The sequence below is a fragment of the Scyliorhinus torazame genome, chromosome 10 (genome assembly GCF_047496885.1).
Source record: "Scyliorhinus torazame isolate Kashiwa2021f chromosome 10, sScyTor2.1, whole genome shotgun sequence".
NCBI lineage: Eukaryota > Metazoa > Chordata > Chondrichthyes > Carcharhiniformes > Scyliorhinidae > Scyliorhinus > Scyliorhinus torazame.
Genome location: NC_092716.1, coordinates 257,507,294 through 257,530,411, shown reverse-complemented (window position 1 = coordinate 257,530,411; position 23,118 = coordinate 257,507,294). Strand labels below are relative to the sequence as shown.

General features: G+C 44.5%; 1 protein-coding gene across 1 annotated transcript in view; it reads left to right on the top strand.

The window, feature by feature from the left end:
• LOC140384740 (uncharacterized) overlaps window positions 1–23,118 on the top strand; it is a 59,439-nt gene that overhangs the window by 12,995 nt on the left and 23,326 nt on the right. Inside the window, exons 3-8 of the mRNA XM_072466719.1 lie at window positions 1,380–1,639; window positions 2,482–2,543; window positions 6,636–6,907; window positions 13,325–13,435; window positions 15,786–16,382; window positions 18,666–18,794. Of these exons, the coding sequence (XP_072322820.1) occupies window positions 1,380–1,639; window positions 2,482–2,543; window positions 6,636–6,907; window positions 13,325–13,435; window positions 15,786–16,382; window positions 18,666–18,794 (1,431 nt within the window). The remainder of the gene's footprint in view (window positions 1–1,379; window positions 1,640–2,481; window positions 2,544–6,635; window positions 6,908–13,324; window positions 13,436–15,785; window positions 16,383–18,665; window positions 18,795–23,118) is intronic.

Sequence of the window (23,118 nt, the reverse complement as noted above, 5' to 3'; positions counted from 1 at the left end):
TTCTTCACCAAAAGGTTTTGTCTTTATGCTTGGTCAAATACTTCACTGGAATCTGCCAAAACGTCCCTTTCACCTCTTTTTTCGTGCATATCCTGTTTAAAAATTTATTTTGCGATATGTTATCCCAAATATTTGATCTGTGAGGCCAGTCTTTATACTTTCAGAGTACCCAATTCTTATTTTCCAACTAAGGAGCAATTTAGCGTGGCCGGTCCATCTACCCCGCACATCGTTGGTCCACCTACCCCATACATGATGTGGGGGATACATCGTTGTGTATCCCAATGCAGATACGGGGAGAATGTGCAAACGGGCGGCACGGCAGCAGAGTGGTTAGCACTGTTGCTTCACAGCATCAGGGTCCCAGGTTCGATTCCCGGCTTGGGTCACTGTCTGTGCGGAGTCTGCAGTTCTCCCCGTGTCTGCGTGGGTTTCCTCCCACCAGTCACGAAAGACGTGCTGTTAGGTGAATTGGACATTCTGAATTCTCCTTCTGTGTCCCCAAACAGGCGCCGGAATGTGGCGACTAGGGGCTTTTCACAGTAACCTCATTGCAATGTTAATGTAAGCCTACTTGTGACAATAAAGATTATTATTATATTATACTCCATGTGGACAGTAACCCGGGACTGGGATCGGACCCGGATCCTCGGTGCCATGAAGCAGTAGTGCTAACCACTGTGCCACCGTGCCATCCTGATGTAATGTTTTTACCTCTTGTCAGTCATGTATTGTATGGCTTCAGTATCTTAATCCAGTACAATGGTGAGTGAACCATGACTTGTTTAAGCTTCAGGAGGATGGCAGCAAACATGTGCCACAGGGCCTCACTATACATGGACCAGCAAATAGTTGCTTTATTTGTAATTACTATGGGTGAGATGCTCTGGCATCCCCGCAGCATGTTTCCTGGTGGCGGGAGGCAGCCTGCCGGTGGATCTTCTGGCCCTGCCGCTGTCAGTGGGATTTCCCATTGAATTCACACCAGGACGCTGGGAAACCCGGGGGGGGGGGGGAGCGCCATCGGTGGGAGTGAAAGATCCCGCTGCTGTGAACAGCTGGAAGGTCTCTCCCTGTATGTCCTGATTTTCATTTTCCTCTTTAAATGTGACCCAAAACTGTTTATTTCCATACGGTATTTCTTCAGTTTCCACAACAGCAGCATGTGATTTAGAATGTTCCCGTGGTTTTAAAGGAGATTTACTTTGAGAATGAGCTTGATTCATAATTTGTAACTATTTCTGCACAAGTTAAATTAACAGATTTCATCTTTGCCTTTGTTTAGAAATTTGTTATAAGAGAACAATTCTCTTGAGGCTTGTTGCCTTCTTTCTCAGAAACTGTTCCTGAATGTAAAGGTTTTTTTTTGTTGTCCTTAGCCTATGAACACTGCCAGGAGAATTTTGTGGGTGGCCATGGAGCACCAGTGTTTGTCACTGACACGCCTATTGCGATTGACACCCCTTCAAGAGCATTTTACACCATTCCTCAAGGGCTTGCAGTGGGACCATCAGGGAATCGAGATGGGCTTGGAGTGTGGTGCACTGCGAAGGCCATCCCTAAAGGTGTGATATTTGGACCATATGAAGGCCAGATTGCAGTCGAACAACTTTCTACGGAAAAGCTATATTCCCAGATGGTATGAATTGTTAAGATAATAGTATGTGGTGGAGGGATAACACAGCAGCTTGACTTTTACCTTTTGCAAGTTTATTCTTCATACAGCTCAGTAGCATTACAAACTCCCCGCTGTTCCAGCTGTGTCCATTTATACTCTTTTGGATGTTGAGCCAATGATCCTCACCTGCTATGTCTTTAACAATGCAACTGGGAGGCGGCATGTGGCGCAGCAGTTAGCACTGGGACTTAGCACAGTGGTTAGCGGCGCTGACGACCTGGATTCGAATCCCGGCCCTGGGTCACTGTCCGTGTGGAGTTTGCACATTCTCCCCATGTCTGCGTGGGTTTCACCCCCACTACCCAAAGATGTGCAGGTTAGGTGGATTGGCCATGCTAAATTGCCCCTTAATTGGAGAAAAAAATAATTGGGTACTCTAAATTTATATTTAAAAAAAACAATGCAACTGGTTTGATAATGTAATTAGCAAAGCATGCAATTGCTGACACATTGACATGAATGGCTTATTTTTGGTCAACTTTTTTATTACTTCTAATTCCCCATTTCTCTCCCATTAAATCTATTCATCCCCAAGGGCCATTATGATGGCTATTTATTCCGCAGCAGCTAGTATGCAATAAACTGAAAACAAATGCAGTCGGCAGCCACATGTTGCTTTCGATGCTGAATCATTTTTTTTGTTCCATGTCGCGGTTGTACAATTCAGCTAGAGACTTGTCAATGACTGAAATCCCTCCCCTGCTCATTGTAAAAAGTGCCCGAGGCACATTAGATGACATGTTCGTCAAAGCATGTAGCTTCTTTATAAGTGCACCAGTACAAAAAAAGTTTTCAATTCACAGGTGCAGGAGAGAACTTTTGTCAAACCGGGTGCCTTTGATGAATCTAAATGCAACTGGATGAGGTGAGTTAACAGTCAAACCTCCTTTATCACACAGTGTATTTAATGCTTTGTTTTACAGTTCGAATTTTCTGCTTATTGTCCGCCAAACAATATGGATTTCCCCAAAAGTTTATTCTCCATTTTGAGATCTCGGGGGAGTATATGGGTGGCACAGTGGTTAGCACTGTTACCTCACAGTTCCAGGGACCCAGGTTTAGTTCCAGCCTCGGGTGTCTGTCTGGAGTTTGCACTTTCTCCCCGTGTCTGCGTGGGTTTCCTCCGGGTGCTCCGGTTTCCTCCCACTGTCCAAAAATGTGCAGGTTAGGTGGATTGGCCATGCTAAATTGCCCCTTAGTGTCCAATAGGTTAGGTGCGTTACTGAGTTACAGGAATAGGGTGAGGGAGTGGGCTTAAGCAGGATGCTCTTTCCAAGGGCTGGTGCAGACTCAATGGGCCGAATGGCCTCCTTCTGTACTGTAAATTCTATGATTCTATGTCCTGACTTCCCTCAGTTAACTATTGCAACTTACCGGTTTAGATTGCTTTTCAATTAAGTTTTCCAAAGAAACTATTTACTTTGGCCCATATATTCTGCTAAATTTAATAAATATTCCTCGGATTATTTTTCTTCCTTTCCCTCCCCTTCTACAGATATTGATTTCTTGGTGGGCAGTACCTCAGTCAAGTGACTGTTGTCCAAATGTCTGCAAATTACTGAGCAACAGGGAACCAGTCACACCTCAACTCAAACCTATCCTTGCCCTAAGTACGCACGCACCATTTCAGGTGACGAGATAACGTCAGTGGTAACCTTGGCCAACTTTCTTTCCTCTAATCGTGGAGACACTGAGACCAATTGTCTCACCCCACAAATGCCCCTGCTCAGATCAGTGAACTTTACAAGTTTGATAGCTCTTTTCCTCTGGAGCCTTTGAAGAAATAATTAGTAACAGTTTTACTGTTTAATTAATAAAAATTAATGTCTAACTTTTGAATGGACACTGTTGTTGCAGTGATGGCACACAATGAAGTTAATACCTGACCAGTTCCCACTCAGCAAATTGGGTGGACAATCGTTGAGAGTAAGGCTTTTAAAAAATTAAAAGATTTCATTAAAGATTTTCCATTTTGCCTGCAAATTTTATAAGCGAGCCCACATTACCCACAGCAGATGTTACACAAAACCAACATAACAAAAACCCAACCAACTGTACACACCTCATCCACAAAGAGAAATACTCCCTAAGCTCCCCCCCCCCCCCCCAACAACTGACTGTGACTAATTCCTTAAAATAAGTAATGAATGGATTCCACCTCCAGTAGGACCCGTCAACCAACCCCCTGATGGTGTACCTGACCTTCTCTAGGTCAAAGAACTCCATTAGGTCACCCAACCACACCGAGGCACTGGGCAGAGTAGGAGATCTCCACCCCAGCAGAACTCACCTCCGGGCAATCAACGAGGCTAAGGCAAGGATACTCCCGTCTGCAATCCCGGCGAGTCCAACACACCAAAAAAGGCCACCACAGGACAAGGCTCCAGGTCAATATTCAGAATCGCTGGCATGGGCTAAAGAAGGAGACCCAAAAACTTACCCATTTGGGACAAGGCCAGCACATGTGTGTGTGTTTGGCTGTCCCCCAGAACACGCTCGCACCTATCCTTTACCTTCGGAAAGAAGGCACTCATCTTAGCTTTGGCAGGTGTGCCCTATGCACCACCTTAAGCTGGATCAGACCATGAAGGTGTGGAGTTCACCCTGTGAAGGGCCTTACTCCATGCCTCATCATCCACTATAGGCCCAGTTGAGAATAAGGTTGGTGCGATCTCGCCACAAGGAAGGAAAAGAGGAGGGAGAGTCACATCTGTGCTGCTCTTAACGCAATTCATATAAAACCTGCTGAGACTCTGGAATAGTGTCAGCTGCAGTTGTTCTTTTTTAAATATTAACCTTTTGATCGAGAACCAGGCCAGTACGCTCAGCACTAGTACTGTACTTGGAACTTGTCATTCTTCGTAAGTTACACAATAATAAATATTGTTTATAAATATGTGAAGAGAAAATGATGAGAAAAGGCAAATGTAGATCCCTTACAGTCAGAAGCTGGGTAAATTGAGATGGGGAGCAAAGAAATGACAGAAGAATTGAACATTGGTTCTGTCTTCACAAAAGCAGGCACAAGTAACCTCCCAGACAGGACAGCGAACCAAGGGTCCAGTCAGAGGGCGGAATATTAGTAAGTAAATGGTGCTAGGGAAATGAATGGGGTTGAAGGCTGATAAATCACCAGGCCCTGATAATCTACATCCCTGAGTATTAAAGAACATGGCCCTGGAAATATTGGCTGTATTTGGTGGTCATCTTCCAAAATTCTGTAGACTCCAGAGCAGTTCCTCCAGATTGGAGGGTGGATAATGTAGCCCCGCCGTTTAAAAAGTGAGGGAGAGAAAAAAGGGGGATTTACAGGCCAGTTAGCCTGACATCAGTGGTGGAGCGGATGCTCGAGTTTATTATAAAAAATGGAATAACAGAACATTTGGAAAGCATTAATGGGATTAGACAAAGCCAGCATGGGTTTATGAAAGGCAAATCAACCTTAGCAAATCTACTGGAGTTTTTTTGAGGCTGTAACTAATAGAGTAGATAAGGGAGAACCAGTGGCTGTGGTGTATTTGGACTTTCAGAAGGCTTTTGATAAGGACCCTTATAAGAGGTAGTGGACAAAATTAAAGCACATACGCTTTGGGAGCCTTGTATGGGCATGGATCGAGAATCGATCAAGACAGGAAATAGAGAGTGGGTATAAATGGATCTTTTTCCGAGTGGCAGGCAGTGACTAGTAGGGTGCTGCAGGGATCAGTGCTTGGGGCCCCAGCTGTTCACGATATATCTGAATAACCTGGATGAGGGAACCAAACGTAATATTTCAAAGTTTGATGGCGACACAAAACTGGGCGGAAATGTGAGGAGGCTTCAAGATGATTTAGACAGGTTGAGTGAGTGGGCAAACACATGGCAGATGCAGTACAATGTGGCTGAATGTGAAGTCATACGCTTTGGTGTGAAAAATAGAAAGGAAGAGTATTATTTAAATGGTGAAATATTGGAAAGTGTGTATTTATAAAGGAATCTGGAGTGTCCTTGAACACCAGTCAATGAAATTGGAGAGCCAGGTGCAGCAAGCAATTGGGAAGGCAAATGGTATGTTGACCTTCATTGCAAAAGGATTTGGGTTCAGAAGTAGTGATGTCTTACTGCAGTTATACAGCGCCTTGGTGAGATCACACCTGGAGTATTGCGTGCAGTTTTAGTCCCCCTACCTAAGGAAGAGTATACTTGCCAGAGAGGGAGTGCAGCGGAAGTTCACTAGGCTGATACTGGGGATGGTGGGACTGTCCTATGAGGAGAAGTTGGTTTGACTGGGCCTGTATTCACTAGAGTTAAAAAGGATGATAGAAGATCTGATTGAAATGTGTAAAATTCTAACAAGCTGGACAGACTAGATGCTGGGAGGATGATTCCTGGTTGGGAAATCTAGAACCAGGGGACAGTCTCAGGATACAGGGTAGATCATTTAGGACTGAGATGAGGAAAGATTTCTTCACTCAAAGGGTAGTAAATCTGTGGAATTCTCTACCACAGAAGGCTGTGGAGGCCAAGTCACCTAATGAATTAAAGAAAGAGAATATTTTAGGTTTTAATGGCATCAAGGGAGAAAATGGGAATATGGTATTGCGATCGAGGATCAGCCACGATCATATTGATTGGTGGAGAAGGCTCGAAGGGCCTTTCCTGCTCCTCGTTTCAATGTTTCTATGTTGATGTTGTTGCAGCCTCCAGTGGCAAATTATTGTTGCACCATGAATTCACCCATTTATTCCAAAGTTTATTATAATTGATTGTTTTCTTATTTTCCTGCTGTAAAGGCACACACAAGATTTTCAACCCCTCACTGCTAGATCACTGCCTCTCTTAATTCTGTGTTTGTTGGGTAAATGTGAGCAGACGCAGATACAGCACGAGCACAGGGATAGGTAGAATACTTTTCTGATGACTAGAGGGAAAATTGAAATGTGGCCCATGCGATAAGAAGATTCTGTACTTGATGCAGGTTTGTGAATCTTGCCGAGACACCAGAAGAGACAAATCTGACCCTGTCCCAGTGTAGTGGAAAGATCTATTACAAAGTGTGTCGCTCAATTGAACCAGCACATGAACTGTTCATCTGGCACGGGGAGGAAGCAGTAAACAGAGCTTTGCTTAAAAGCAGACCCGTCACAGGGAAACATGGTACTATTTGCACATACAACAGAATAGAGGTGGCCGGGGCATATTCTGTGCAACAGAAACAGGGAACAAAAGCTGAGGAAGTGCCAGACCAAGGTGAGTGGAACTAGTTGCTTCTGACTTCCTTTCTCAGTTATTCAGGATCTTCTCATTTTTAAAATTCTGTCTTTTGGACACTTCAGCACAAGTGAATCGGTTGCCCTGATTGGTTTTGTCAGTTCACTTCATGATCACAAAAAGCTTTCAATTGCATATAACCTCTCTTATTTTATGCTTACTTAATAGTTGAAATTCCTGGGACTCAGAATCATCCTCCGTTGTCCCCTTGAGCACCAATATATTCAAATAGTTGTTTGGGAGCACAGATCTTGATATTGCTGAAAAATAGATTTTGCCGAAGCTTTTTGTCTGGCACAAATTGGTCCAATCACAAGAACGCCAAAGTCAGGGGAAACAACAACTTTGTACGTTATGAGGTTCAGCTCAGTTGGCTAGACAGCTGGTTCGTGATGCAGAACGAGGCCAACAGCGCGGGTTCAGTTCCCGCACTGGCTGAGACTATTCAGGAAGGCCCCGCCTTCTCAACCTTAGCCCTTGCCTGAGGTGTGGTGATCCTCATGTAAAATCACCACCAGTCAACTCTCCACCTTCAAGGGGAAAGCAGTCTATGGTCATCTGGGACTGTGGCGACTTTATTTACTTACTTTGCTATATGAGAAGAGAGTGCTGGTTGATTGGTAGAGGTGTTGCCATGGAGAATGCACAGGTTGATGGTGACAGACCATTAACAGAATCAAGCTGCCATTCCGAACAATGGCAGTTAACTATCAGTCACCATCAACTGGTGCATTGGCCATGGCAACACTTCTACCAATCAGAGTCCTATTGCTCGGGCGGCACGGCACCGTGATTAGCACTGCTGCCTCATAGTGCCAGGGATCTGGGTTCAATTCCGGCTTACGGTGACTGTGGAGTTTCTCCCCCTGTTTGCGTGGGTTTCCTCCGGGTGCTCTGGTTTCCCCTCACAGTCCAAAGATATGCAGGTTCAGTGGATTGGCCATTCGAAATTGCCCCTTTGTGTCCAGAGATGAGAATTTTTTTTTAAAAGACAAAGAGTGGGCGACGCAGTGGCTGGCACTGCTGCCTCAAGGCACCGAGGTCCCGGGTCACTGTCCGTGTGGAGTTTGCAAGTTCTCCCCGTGTCTGCGTGGGTCTCACTCCCACAACCGAAAGATGTGCTGGGTAGGTGGATGACCACACCAAATTGCCACTTAATTGGGGGGAAAAAAATGAATTGGGTACTCTAAATTTATTTTTAAAAAAGACAAAGAGTTCAGTTGCCAACCTATCATCACTCTTCTCATACAGTATGAAGTTGTTGCTCCCCCTGACGTTGGTATTCTTGCAATTGTCCTGTTGAGTACAAAATGAAAAGCTTTGACAAAGTGTCTTTTTTTTCTGCAATACTAATTGTTTCCTTAGTGTGAACAGAACTGCCCACAATATTCCAGATGGGATCTGCTGAACACTTCATAAAGCAAAAATACCACCTCTTTAGATTTATATTCCCATCATCCTATAATTAAATCTCAGTACCTTGTTTTTTTCACTTGGATTTTAGGACAATTGCTCACAACCGTATAGACTTAACTGCTAAAGATGCCTTATCTATAAATGCTGTTTCATTTATCACAGAGTCCTTTGGTTCATTGAGTCACACAATTATTTTACACGTACCTAAATTAAATTGCATCACCCCTTGCATTCCACCTGGTTGCTTAAGCATTCACAATCTTTTTGAATCTGGGTGCATCGGTCTCAATCAATTCTCTTTTGATGACAGATCACAAATGTAACAAGCAGAAAAGAACTTTGAAAAAATCATTAATGACATTATACATAGAAGTTACAAATAGGAACGGACCATTCAATTCATGCAATTTTTATTGGTTTTCACACTCCATGCAGCAACTAGTCCTACACTGTTCCCAGACCCATTCATATTCGAGCTAATTTTGGATGTTGATAAAGTTGCTAATATTTGTACTACAGCCACTAATCTCGGTAAATTTATAGCGTTGCAATGCTATGTGAGGATGTTTTTCCTCTAATTTGTTCTGAAGTTCTGATGTATTCTTTCACCTATGGCTGCTTCTTTGAGTCCTTTTAATTACTGACAACAATATGCTATTATCTATCTTGTCCCATAGTTTCATAATTGTAAATATTCATATCGCCCCCTAATTTGGTGCTATATTGAAAAATACCTCATTTTTTCAAATCTTCACAGCGACAGGATCCCAGTTTCGATTCCCCGCTGAGTCACTGTCTGTGAGGAGTCTGCATGTTCTCCCCGTGTTAGGTTAGGTGGATTGGCCATGATAAATTGCCCTTAGTGACCAAAAAAGGTTAGGAGGGGTTATTGGTTTACTGGGATAGGGTGGAAAGTGAGGGCTTAACGGGGGGCGGTGCAGACTTGATGGGCCGAATGGCCTCCTTCTGCACTGTATGTTCTATGTAAAATTAGCATAGAGTAAATAAAGTCAGAGAGTTAAATGTGTAACTCAAAGATTGGTGTGGGGAAAGTAGGTTTCGATTCATGGACATTAACATGAGTACTGGGGGAAAGGGGAGCTGTACTATTGAGATGGCCTTCACCTGAACCATGGTGTAACCAGTGTCCAGGCCACTATTGTAACTAGAGCCGTGGACAGGGCTTTAAACTAGATAATGGGGGAATGGTTTCTGTGAGGGAAAAATTGGAAGTTAAATGAAAAAGGGTGAAACAATAATGCAGATTAGCGATCCGGGTAATGGTAATCAGAGTGTGACAGGAAGAGAAAGAGTGTATGAACATAAGAGTGTGCCAGCAGATATGGTCAGAGTAGGTAAAAATTACTTGAAACTAACAGAGGGTGAAGACAGAGAGATTTAGAAATCCAGAAATAAAAGTTCAGGCAATAGGAATCAATGTAGGTAAAGAGAAAATGAGTAGGAGCGGAAGGGACTGAGAGTTTAACTGTAACAGTGCATCATGCAGGGAGCAGTAGTAAAGAAAATAAAATTGCAAGCTCTTTTCTGAATGCATGGAGCATCTGCAATAAGACAGGGCCTAATGGCACAAATGGAGATAAATGGTTTGCATCTAATTGTTAATGCAGAGACATGGTTACAAGGTGACCAAGATTGGGAAATAAATATTTCAGGTTACACAACATTTCGATAAAACAGGCAGAATGGAAAATGAGAAGGGGAAGCCCTGATAATAGAGGATTACATGAGGACTTCAGGGAGAAAGGATCTTGGCTCAAAATCAAGAAATGGAATCGGTGCAGCTGGAGGTTAAGAATAGCAAAGATCAGAAGTAATTGGTGGAAGCCGTTCATAGGCCCCTAAAAGTTGTCATACCATTGAACAGAGCATTAAACAAGAAATTATATGAACTTGTCACAAAGGCAATGTTATATTTATTGTGGAAGATGCTTTAATCTTCATGCAAACTGGATCAGTCAAATTGACAGAGGTGATCTTGGGGATGAGTATAGAGAACGCTTTTGTGACAGTTTCCTGGAGCAATATGTTGTGGAATCAACCAAGGATAAAACTGTTCTAAATGTAGTATTGTGCAAAGTGACAGAGTTAATTGGTCTACTGTATTCGCTACTCCCAATACTGTCTCCTCGACATTGGGGAGACGAAACGCAGACTGGGTGGCCGCTTTCTGGAGCACCTTTGCTCAGTTTGCAAGCATGACCCCAACCTTCCTGTTGCTTGTCATTTTAACTCAGCACCTTGCTCTTATGCCCACATGTCTGTCCTTAGCCTGCTGCAATGCTCCAATGAGGCCCAATGATGCAAGCTGGAGGAGCAGCATCTCCTCTTCCAGTTAGGCCCTCAGGACTCAACATTGAGTCCAACACTTTAAATTGTGACTGTTCTCTCCACCTTCAATCCCTTTTAGGGGCTGGTTTAGCACAGTGGGCTAAATAGCTGGCTTGCCATGCAGAACAATGCCAGCAGCGCGGGTTCAATTCCCGTACCGGCCTCCCCGAACAGGCGCCAGAATGTGGCGACTAGGGGCTTTTCACAGTAACTTCATTGAAGCCTACTTGTGACAATAAGCGATTATTATTATTATTTAAAAAATCTCCTATACATTTATTGCCTCGGTGCTATGAACAGCATCTACAATATTTTGCTTATTTAAGAGTTAATTAGTAAAGATCCACTGGCAAATAATGATGATAATTGAATTCCACATTAAGTTTGAAAGCAGCAAACCCCAATCACAAACAATAATCTTAAACTTAGTCAGCTGCATAATCCTGAGGGGTGAACTGGCTCAGGTTGATTGGGTAAATAGACTAAAGGACACGGGAATACACACTGGGAAATATTTAAATAAACAATTCCAAATATATTCCTTTGAAAAACAGAGTTGGCGAGAAAGATCCACCCATGATTATTAAGGAGATTAAAAGATAGTATTAGATTTACAAAAGAGGTTTATTACGTTGCAAGGTATAGTAGTAAGTCTGAGGATTGGCAGCGTTTTAGAAACCCGCAAAGGACCACCAAAACATTGATGAGGAAGAAATATAGAATGAGAGTAAATTAGCTAGGGTATAAAAACAGATTGTCAGAGCTTTCACAAGTATAGAAAAGGGAAGAGAGTTGCTGAATTAAATGTTGGCAACTCAGAAGAAGAGATAGGAGAAATTAGCATGGGGAATGAGGAAATGGCAGAGACTTTGAACAAATATGTTGTGTCTCATTTCGGAGATGTATGTTACGTGCCAGAAATAGAGGACAACCTGGGAGCTAATACGAGTGATGAAATTTAGAGAAAAAGTACTGGAGTAATTCAAAGGACTAAAATCTGACAATTTCCCAGGACCTAATGGCCCACATCCAGGGTTCTGAAAAGATAGTGGGCGTGTTGGCTTTGATTTTCCAAAATTCCCTCGATTCTAGAGTGGTCCATCAGATTTGGGTGTCAGCAAATGCAACACCACTATTGCGGAAAGGAGGGACAGAGAAAGCTGGGAACTACAGGCCAGTTAGTCTGACAATATTGGGAATGTACTGGAATCTATTATTATGGAAGTGTTCCCAATGCATTATATGATTGTATGATTAGAACAAGTCAATATGGTTTTAGGAAAGGGAAATCCTGTCTGGCAATTTTTTTCAAGATGCAACTAGTAGGGTAGATAAAGGGGAATCAGTAGATGTAGTATACTTGGGTTTCTAAAAAGCATTTGATAAGGTGCTACATAACAGGTTAATACACAAGGTCAGGGATGATGGAATTGGGGGTGCGATACTAGTTTGTGGAGATCATATCAACTCCGGGTTAAAAAGCTGAGTGGTGTGTTTCTGTGCCATAACATTCTATGATCAGTCTATGAAATCCATTGCCCCCCTTCTATTACCTCTTCACCACCTATAAAGTTTCTATTTGTGGCCAATCTCTTTTTCAACTCCAATTTCTACGGCAGTGCCATGTTTTACTTTTGAAATGAAAATGAAAATCGCTTATTGTCACAAGTAGGCTTCAAATGAAGTTACTATGAAAAGCCCCTAGTTGCCACATTCTGGTGCCTGCTCGGGGAGGCTGGTACAGGAATTGAACCGTGCTGCTGGCCTGCCTTGGTCTGCTTTCAAAGCCAGCAATTTAGCCCTGTGCTAAACAGCCCCATAGTTTTTAGTTTTAGCCCTGTGCTAAACAGCCCCATATGTTTTTGCACTTGTTAAAATTATGAATGAAAATTCAAATAAATTAACAACTATGTTTCATATTCATAGAACATAGAACATAGAAAATACAGCACAGAACAGGCCCTTCGGCCCACGATGTTGTGCCGAACCTTTGTCCTAGATTAATCATAGATTATCATTGAATTTACAGTGCAGAAGGAGGCCATTCGGCCCTTTGACTCTGCACCGGCTCTTGGAAAGAGCACCCTACCCAAACTCAACACCTCCACCCAACACCAAGGGCAATTTGGACATTAAGGGCAATTTATCATTGGCCAATTCACCTAACCCGCACATCTTTGGACTGTGGGTTCTCATACTCAGAACAAAGCCCAGCCGATTGGTTACATTGGTTGTTTTCAACCTAAATTCAATTGATAGTTCTCCTGCGGAGAGCCTTGACATCTTTGACCATGTTCAAGGCGCTATACAAATACAGTGTGCTGTATTTGGCCTATCTATCTGTCCTTTCAGAAGTTCGCCTTCTGTTGTTTAGTAAAATTTCCCTCCAATGGATGTCCGGTTTGCTTGTCTAGAATGTACACATTTGGTCACTGGTCCTGGCTTTTAGTCCTTGTGAATCTCTGCTTGAATTCAACAAGTACACAAAATGTAAATTCAAGTTTCAAAAAATTCAGTCCTCGTTTTCGCTCTGGTGACTTCAGATCACAGTTGTGAAGTCGCTGCCAAAGGCACTTGGTTTAAACCATTTTGTATGACTGGTATGTTTTCAGCTATTGTTTAATTTTCTAGGTTTCACTAAATCGTATTATCATGACACATGTGAAGAGGAGCAAGACTGTGGGATTACTCCACAACCTCAGTCACACCACAATGCCGACCAGATGAAGTCACCCCAGGGAGGTAGGAGATCACACCATGTTTTTGGCAGATGAGAAAATAAATCAAAACCTCCATTCACCCCACAACTTCAGGAACAATAGAAGTTCCAAAATGTGGCGCAGGCTGAACTCCAGTCACAGGACACATGGGAAAGGAGGCATGCTTGTTGAAAATGGCAGCATTGGTGACCAGAAGTAAATTATATGTGAATATTATATGGAAACTATTTTTTTGGTGCTTGAGAATCACTTCATGCACACGCACATAATGACACTGTGGATGTATCTACACCACCTGAACTGCGGCCGCTCAAAAGAAAGCAGCTCGCCACCACCTCGGGGGCAATTAGGGGCGAGCAATGAATGCTGGCCTAGCCAGGCAAAGCTTACATCCCTTGACTGAATAAAAAAAAACACACAGACTAACAGCAGACATTTATTTTTTAAATTTAGAGTACCCAATTCACTTTTTCCAATTAATGGGCAATTTAGCGTGGCCAATCCACCTAACCTGCACATCTTTGGGTTGTGGGGGCGAAACCCAAGCAAACACGGGGAGAATGTGCAAACTCCACACGAACAGTGACCCAGAGCCAGGATTGAACCTGGGACCTCGGCGCCGTGATGCAGCAGTGCTAACCACTGCACCATCATGCTGCTCCTGAACAGCAGATATAATGAAAGTGGATAAGGTTTCTTGAAAAAAGTTGAGCTTAAATGAGCCGACACAGAGGAGTACCCCTGCAAATGTGGCACTTCTGAGGAAAACATTTAATTACAGCACTCAAGTTCTTGTGTGTTTTCACGGGAGAAGAGACTTTTAAACGTGATGGTATGCTAAGACCAAGGAAAATAGCTAGACCCTTCTAATGTAGTTAACTCCTTCAAGTTAAGTTATATTTTGGGCATTTTCATAATGGCAAGTGACTTTTTGAACAAATTACTGCCATGTTTACAACATTAAGTTTATATTTTGCTTGGAAGAAGGAAATCGCTGCAATTGTAAAGGTTAACATGATTTCCATATTTTAGTTGTTAAAGAACGGTGGTTCTCAAACTCTCTCGTCAACAGGCAATTTGACACATGAAATATCCACAGCCACCTACTGGTCGGGCCCCACCTTCTTCTGCTTGCTACTGCGAAAGAACTTATCAGAATTAATAGAAAGAATGGTGCTGCTTCTAATGAGACACCAATGAGATGATCTCTGCTTCCAAGCTGGAGAGCTTCAGTCTGGCGTTGGGTTTGGCTGGTTTCTCCACATTATTTTCAACCTGCAAGTGCTGAAAATCCAATCTCATAGTTGTATGTTGTAACACCAACATAGATTTTGCTTCTAAATCTGCATTGTTGGTGCTCATGTTGACAGTTCGTGTGGCGCGAATATCAACAACAAAATGTAAAAGGAACCCAATAGAATTAAATACAAAACAAAACAACCCAGTGTCCCCCTCCCCCCTATACATAAATAATAAATTAACACCCGCCAAAACACATAGCAAACAGCAAATATATACACCCCCTCAGATCCCCCAGTATAGACAAACAAAAATAAAATAGAACCCCCCCCCCCCCCCCCTCCTCCCCGGGTTGCTGCTGCTGACCATTGTCTACCGTTCTGCCAGGAAGAATGGTTGCCACCGCCTGAAGAACCCTTGCACCGATCCCCTTAAAGCAAATTTCACCCTCTCCAATTTAATAAACCCCGCCATATCGTTGATCCAGGATTCCACGCTTGAGGGCCTCGCATCCTTCCACTGAAGAAGAATCCTTCGCCGGGCTACCAGGGACGCAAAGGCCAGAATACCGGCCTCTTTTGCCTCCTGCACTCCCGGCTCCCCTGCAACCCCAAATATTGCGAGCCCCCAGCCTGGTCTGACCCTGGGTCCTACCACCCTCGACACTGCTCGCTACGCCCTTCCAAAATTCCTCCAGCGCTGGGCATGCCCAGAACATATGGGTGTGGTTTGCTGGGCTCCCTGAGCACCTAACACACCTGTCTTCACCCCCAAAAAACCGGCTCATACTTGTCCCGGTCATGTGTGCCTGTGCAGCACCTTAATCTGTATGAGGCTGAGCCTCGCGCACGAAGAGGAAGAGTTCACCCTCCCAAGGGCAGGGAGCTGGTCTTGTGTAACGTCGGCAGAGTGGTGAGGTTTCTGACCTGTTCACCTATGGCCTCGGCTGTGGCATTGCAAGCCACCGCCTTGCATTTTGGGCCAGCTGCGAATACCCAGAAGACCCTCCCATACCCCCTAGTGGTCCATGATCCATACTTTGGGAACTGCTGTATAGCAACAAAATCTACTGATATTTTCTTGAATCCCATCAAGGATCTCTAAGCTATGTCTCTCATTTTTTTTAAACACAGATTCAGTTAATGGAGTTCATCCAGAAAGGGAAGTCTATGATCCCAAAAATACTTGGCTTGAGAATCAGCGTGGAGATAATGAAGGAGAGACTCTGCCTGGGGATGGTTCGGTGATTAGTTTGAAACGTTTGCAATGCACTCTCTCCCAAGATGAGCCAGACACTTTTAAGAATCCAATAAAGTTTGGGAACTATAAAGCACAAGGTAGGCTCGACGGTAAGAAGAAAAGGACGATGAATCCCAGCTCTCTGACCTGTAATAAAGAGAAGCGTTTTAAATGTGACTATTGTGAAAGGAGATTTTATCGTAAAGAACATTTAACGATGCACCGCCGCACACATACGGGGGAGAAGCCCTTTGCGTGCGAGGAATGTGGAAGGGCTTTTGCAGAGAAGTGGAACCTCAAAGAACACCGTCGCACTCATACCGGTATACGACCTTACTCCTGCCACTTTTGTGGCAAAGCGTTTTACCGCAGCTCCCATCTGAAGGTGCACCTCCGTCGTCATACTGGAGAGAAACCCTATAAATGCGATAACTGCCACCAAACATTTGTGGATTCGTCATCTCTTCAGAAGCACAAGCGGTTACCGTCAGGTAAGGTGCTGACTTGGGAACAGTGTTCCAAATGTGGAAATGTAGTGTAAATATGTATTGGCACCATCGGCATTTCGGTGGAAGTTTGTTTTGCACCTTAATACTTGTCAGGTATTAAGGAGTCAACATTACAGTTTTTATCATCAATTGTTTATGCAAAGGCATGTCCTGTGAAACTGAGCTGGTTACATGTACTTTGTCATCAATTCTATGCAATTCCTCAACCCACTGACTTCTAAGACTCATTGCAAAGCTGTGTTTCTCGAGCAGTCAGTGGAATGATGGATTCTGAATTTGCAGTGAAGGTTGCAGGAAAGTGGAATCTGGGCGGGATTCTCCGTTCTGGAGTCCCAAGTGCTGCCGCCAGCAGAGAATCGGGACTGGTCCCCACCGGCGCGAAGTGCATGGCCCGGGTACGAGTCCTATACCGCCATGCAAATTTATCCACAGCAATAGCTGGTCTGCCTACACTTTCTGGTCTCGACCTGCCATTTTGAACAGGTATCCCAATCCCAGCGTTGAGCAGCAGCCCCCCTCCCCATAATGTAAATGCTCTCTCCACAGCCTGGCAGCAACAGAGGGGCACATTAGCAGAGGATTGACCCCCTCCCTCGGGGTCTATCACGCCAGGACTGCGCTTGGCACGACTCACACCAAATTGTGGTGGTGTCCCACTGTGGGGGTTGGAGCATCAGGGGGGGGGGGATGTTAATTGTATTCTATTCCATGCAAATCAGACGTTTCCGTGTTCCTGTCAGCATGGGATCGGGAAGCCTGCTCTGACCAACGGTACGGGAATGGAGAATGGGGACGGGTCTGTTGCTCGTTGCCAATCGCGCAGCCGGACGCTGGATTCTCAACTCAATCGAGAATGTCATATATTTTCTCTCTCTCTCTCTCTCTCTCTCTGTCTCACTGTCTCTCTCACTCCCACTCTCACTCTCTCTCTCACTCAGAGCTGCTTCATCAATTACCTCTCTTCCATCATTATGTTTGCCGATGACTCCACAATGTTCAGCATCATTCGCGACTTCTCAGATAATGAAGCAGTCCATGTCCAAATGCAGCATGTCCTGCACAATATCTAGGCTTGGGCTAGTGGACAAGTGGCAAGTTACATTCATGCCACAAAAGTGCCAGGCAATGACCATGTCCTACAATAGACAATCTAACCACTGCCCCTTGACATCCAATGGCATTACCATTGCTGAATCCCCCACAATCAACATCCTGGGGGTTACCATTGATCAGAAACTGAACTGGACCCAGCCACATTAATACTGTGGCAACCAGGGCAGGTCAAAGGTGAGGATTCCCAAGGCGGGTAATTCACCTCCTGATCCCCCAAAGTCTGTCCACCATCTACAAGGCACAAGTCAGGGGTGTGATGGAATACTCTCCACTTGCCTGGATGGGTGCAGCTCCAACAACACTCAAGAAACTCAACCCCGTCCAGGACAAAGCAGCCCCGCTTGATTGCTCCTCCTTCCACAAACATTAGAACCCTCCACCACCGAACATTGGCAGCCCCGTGTGTACCATCTACAAGATGCACTGCAGTAACTCACCGAGGTTCCTTAGACAGCACCTTCCAAAACCACGACCACGACTATCCGGAAGGACAAGTTCAGCGAATAACTGGGAACCCCACACCTGGAGGTTCTCCTGACTTGGAAATATATCACCGTTCCTTCACTGTTGCTGGGGCAACATCCTGGTACACCCTCCCTAACAGCAGAGTGGGTGTACGTACACCTTAAGGACTGCAGCGGTTCAAGAAGGCAGCTCACCGCCACCACCTTCTGAAGGGCAACTAGGGATGGGCAATAAATGCAGGTCTAGCCAGCGACACCCACATCCCGGAAATGAATTTTAAAAAGTCTCCAGATTGCCAATGGTCCCTTCCGCATTCTGCCTGGTAGTCCACAGAAAGGCACCACACTCCTCTCTGCTCACCACGCTAGTTGCAGCCTTTTTGAGAGCTTGGGATGAATTCATTACAGAGTCACCCCCTACACCACTCTGTTTCATCTTGAATTAACGAGGCAGTCAATCTTTTAAATCCTCGCATCATGGCATTGTATAAATGGTAGATGACGTATTAATCTTCTGAAACCAATTCAGGCAAAACTTGTTCTGAAATTTGCGTCCTGATATCAGCTTAAGCTATCCAAGTTGAAATGTTTTCTCCTAAGAGGTGGAAGTAGAACTGGTCAGTTTTGATGCTTGGCATGTGGCTGTGAATGTGGTGTACCCTTAATTCAGTTTGTATATTTTTCATAGCCTGCTGTAAACCTGAGGGCGCGACGTTAATACATTCAGAGGGGATGAAACCAACAGAAAGACGAGAGTCGGGCAATTGCGATGGAGCTAACATTGGTGAAAGGCAGCTAAACCCATCAGGAAATAAAGGTAAACTAAATGATTTTACTGCCAAGCAGTGCTTTGTTCCATGTTTATGTTAAAGATTTCAAGGAGTGGTTTCATTGACGAAAATATGAATTTATTGTCCTTTTATGGCCTAATTTGTGTAATCTTTCCTCGTAACCTAACCCCTGTAGTCCAGGTATCATTTTTGTAAACCTACGTTGCACTCCCACCAAGGCCAAAATATCCTTCCTGAGGTGTGGTGCCCAGAACTGCTCCCAGTGACTCCCAAGTGGGGTCTAACCTGGGTTTTGTACTGCTGCAGCTTAACCCCTGTGTCTTTCTACTCCGATTCTCTAGATATAAAGGCTAGCATTCCATTCGCCTTTTTGCTTATTTTCTGCACTTGTTCCTGGTATTTTAAGGACCTATGCACTTGAATCCCCAAGTCTCTTTGAACATCCGCTGCACCCAACCTCTTTCCAGGCTTTCCTCCGGGTGCTCCGGTTTCCTCCCACAAATCCCAAAGACGTGCTTGTTAGGTGAATTGGACATTCTGAATTTTCTCTGTGTACCCGAACAGGCGCCGGAGTGTGGTGACTGGGGGCTTTTCACAGTAACTTCATTGCAGTGTTAATGTAAGCATGTACACTGAATTCCATAAGACATAGGAGCAGAATTAGGCCACTCGGCCCATCTAGTCTGCTCCGCCATTCAATCATGATATTTTTCTCATCCCCATTCTTTGCCTTCTCCCCATAACCCCTGAACCCCATATTAATCAAAAACTTATCTATCTCTGTCTTAAAGACACTCAGTGATTTGGCTTCCACAGCCTTCTGTGGCAAAGAGTTCCACAGATTCACTGCCCTCTGGCTGAAGAAATTCCTCCTCATCTCTGTTTTAAAGGATTGCCCCTTTCGTCTGAGATGGTGTCCTCTGCTTCTAGTTTTTCCTACAAGTGGAAACATCCTCTCCACGTCCACTCTATCCAGGCCTTGCAGTATCCTGTAAGTTTCAATAAGATCCCCCCTCATCCCACTAAACTCCAACAAGTACAGACCCAGAGTCCTCCACCATTCCTCATACAACAAGCTCTTCATTCCAGGAATCATTCTTGTGAATCTCCTCTGGACCCTTTCCAAGGTCAGCACATCCTTCCTTAGATACGGGGCCCAAAACTGCTCACAATTCTCCAAATGGTGCCTGACCAGAGCCTTATACAGCCTCAGAAGTACATCCCTGGTCTTGTATTCTAGCCCTCTCGACGTGAATGCTAACATTACATTTGCCTCCCTAACTGCCGACTGAACCTGCACGTTAACCTTAAGAGAATCATGAACAAGGACTTCCAAGTCCCTTTGTGTTTCTGTTTTCCTAAGCATTTCCTCATTTAGAAAATAGTCTATGCCTCCATTTCTCCTTCCAAAGTGCATCACCTCACACTTTTCCAAATTGTATTCCATCTGCCACTTTGCCCACTCTCCTAGCCTGTCCAGGTCCTTCTGCAGCCCCCTTGCTTCCTTAATACTGCCTGTCCCTCTACAGATCTTTGTATCATCTGCAAACTTAGCAACAGTGCCTTCAGTTCCTTCTTCCAGATCATTAATGTATATTGTAAAAAGTTGTGGTCCCAGCACTGACCCCTGAGGCACACCACTAGTCATCAGCTGCCATCCTGAAAAAGACCCCTTTATCCCCACTCTCTGCCTTCTGCCAGTCAGCCAATCCTCTATCCATGCCAGGATCTTACCCTTGACACCATGAGCTCTTAACTTATTTAACAGTCTCCTATGCGGCATCTTGTCAAAGGCCTTCTGGAAATCTAAATAAATCATGTCCACTGGTTCTCCTTTGTCTAACTTCCTTGTTACCTCCTCAAAGAACTCTAACAGATTTGTCAGACATAACCTCCTCTTGACGAAGCTGTGCTCAATTCAATCATGTTGTGATCACTATTTGCTAAATGCTCACGCACGTTAGGCTACTAACTAATTTGGGCTCATTACTCACAACTAAATCTAACATTGCCTGTCCCCTTGTTGCATCTGGAACATGTTGCTGCAGGAAACTATCCCGCACACATTCCAGAAAGTCAGACAGGTGCTTGTCTGCCTCTCCCAATCGGTTAAAATCCCCCATTGATACTACTCTGCCTTTGTTACACACTTGTCCAATTTCTGCATCTCTACAAGCTAACACTTCAGAACTGCTACCAGGGGGTGATACAAAACACCCATTACAGTTTTAGATCCTTTTTGGTTCCTTCGCTGTGGTTACTGCAGCTTGGAATGGAGTTTACCAGCTCCCACATCACGCAGCTACAGCACATCACCTGCCCAGCCATCGCTACTTTACCGAGTTAATTTCAGTTGGAAGTGATTTTCCAAACCTCCCTTTTCTGTAGTATTTTCAATAGCTCCCGCTCACTGGTTGCACGTGTGAATTATAGGACCAGTTATCACAAGCATCGTGCCACCAGCATGTGTTTCAAATAATTTTGGCATTCTAAAATATTTCAGTGCATTTAGCACACAGATGCCATCTAATGGCCATAGGTGTATACTAGTTTTCACTTGACTGCCTGAAGGATTTTCCCAACAAGCCAACACAACCATTTTAGACAACATCTTTTTCCTTGTCGTGCCGGTGCAGTTTATTTTCAAACCTTTTATATTGTCCGCTTTGGAGAAAGTGGATGGGGAGTGTGGTCCTCCACCTATACCAAGGCCATTTTGGAACACACATGAAGTAAAAATGATTGTCTCGCTTTATTCAGTACCATCAAATGCTTGGCAGTGCACCCAGGTCTTTGTTAGTATTTTTGGTATTTATTAGTACTGTTGGGATGAAAACCAAAGATTCTGTTGTGTGTATTTCCCTTTTAAGAAGTTCTGAAAATATAGCCGTATTTCGTGTAGTCATTGCTAATTTGTAATCTGCTGTCAAAGAACTGCACAAGCTGAGGAATTTTGGCAAAAGCATGCGACAGACTGGATATATAATGCTGATGACATCATCATTCTGGAGTACGGTCTTTCCAGATTGCCCTTTTAATGATTAGACTGGTCACTGGTTCTCTAGATTTTCTTGGCAGAATCTGACTTCTGCCACTCTTAAAAAGAGAGTGTGTAGATCAGGGTTGGCACAGTGGTTGGGACGGTTGCTTCGCAGCTCTGGGGTCCCAGGTGTGATTCCCGACTTGGGTCGCTGTCTGTGCAGATTCTGCACATTCTCTCTGTGTCTGCGTGGGTTTCCTCCGGATGCTCCGGTTTCCTCCTACAGTCCGGGGATGTGCAGGTTGAATGGATTGGCCATGCTAAATTGCCTTTAAGTATCCAAAAAAGGTTTACGTAGAATTTACAGTGCAGAAGGAGGCCATTCGGCCCATCGAGTCTGCACCAGCTCTTGGAAAGAGCACCTACACAACACCTCCACCCTATCCCCTGTAACCCAGTAACCCCATCCAACACTAAGGGCAACTTTGGACACTAAGGGCAATTTTTCATGGCCAATCCACCTAACCTGCACATCTTTGGACTGTGGGAGGAAACCGGAGCACCCGGAGGAAACCCACGCACACACGGGGAGGATGTGCAGACTCCGCACAGACAGTGACCCAAGCCGGAATCGAACCTGGGACCCTGGAGCTGTGAAGCAATTGTGCTATCCACAATGCTACCGTGCTGCCCGTTAGGTGGGGTTACTGGATAACGGGGATGGCGTGGAGGTGTGGGCTTAGGTAGTGTGTTCTTTCCAAGGGCCGGTGCAGACTCGATGTGCCGAATGGCCTCCTTCTGCTCTGTAAATTCTATAATTTAATGAAAGTGGTGAGACAGGGGAATGTTGAATAGCCAATTGGTTCATTGATGGTGTACATTTTACCCGACTGTGGCCTCAGTTTGTGAAACTTCTTTCGTGGGGTGTGGGAATCGCTGGCAGGGTAAAACATTTCAGAGGGCATTTTAATGGTGAACCACATCGCTGTGGGTCTGGAGCCACATGTCGACCAGATCAGGTAGGAATGTAAATTTCCTTCCCCGAACGACATTAGTGAACCAGATGGTTTTTTAATGATGATCAAGAATGACTTCCAATTCATGATTTTATGATTGAATTCAAATTTTCACCATCTACCCTGGTGGGATTCGAACCCGGGTCCCCAGAGTGTTACCCTGGGGTCTCTGGAATACTAGTCGAGTGACAATACCGCTACACCACCGCCTCCCAATTACTCCCGAATGAGGTGAATTACAACTGGTAAAACTTTCAAGAAGATGAAACCTCTGCAATGTCTTTATGTTGTTGCTTTCTGGAGTTGCAAACACTTGAGGAGCTGGCAATTAACATTACAATTCGGCGGTGTGCC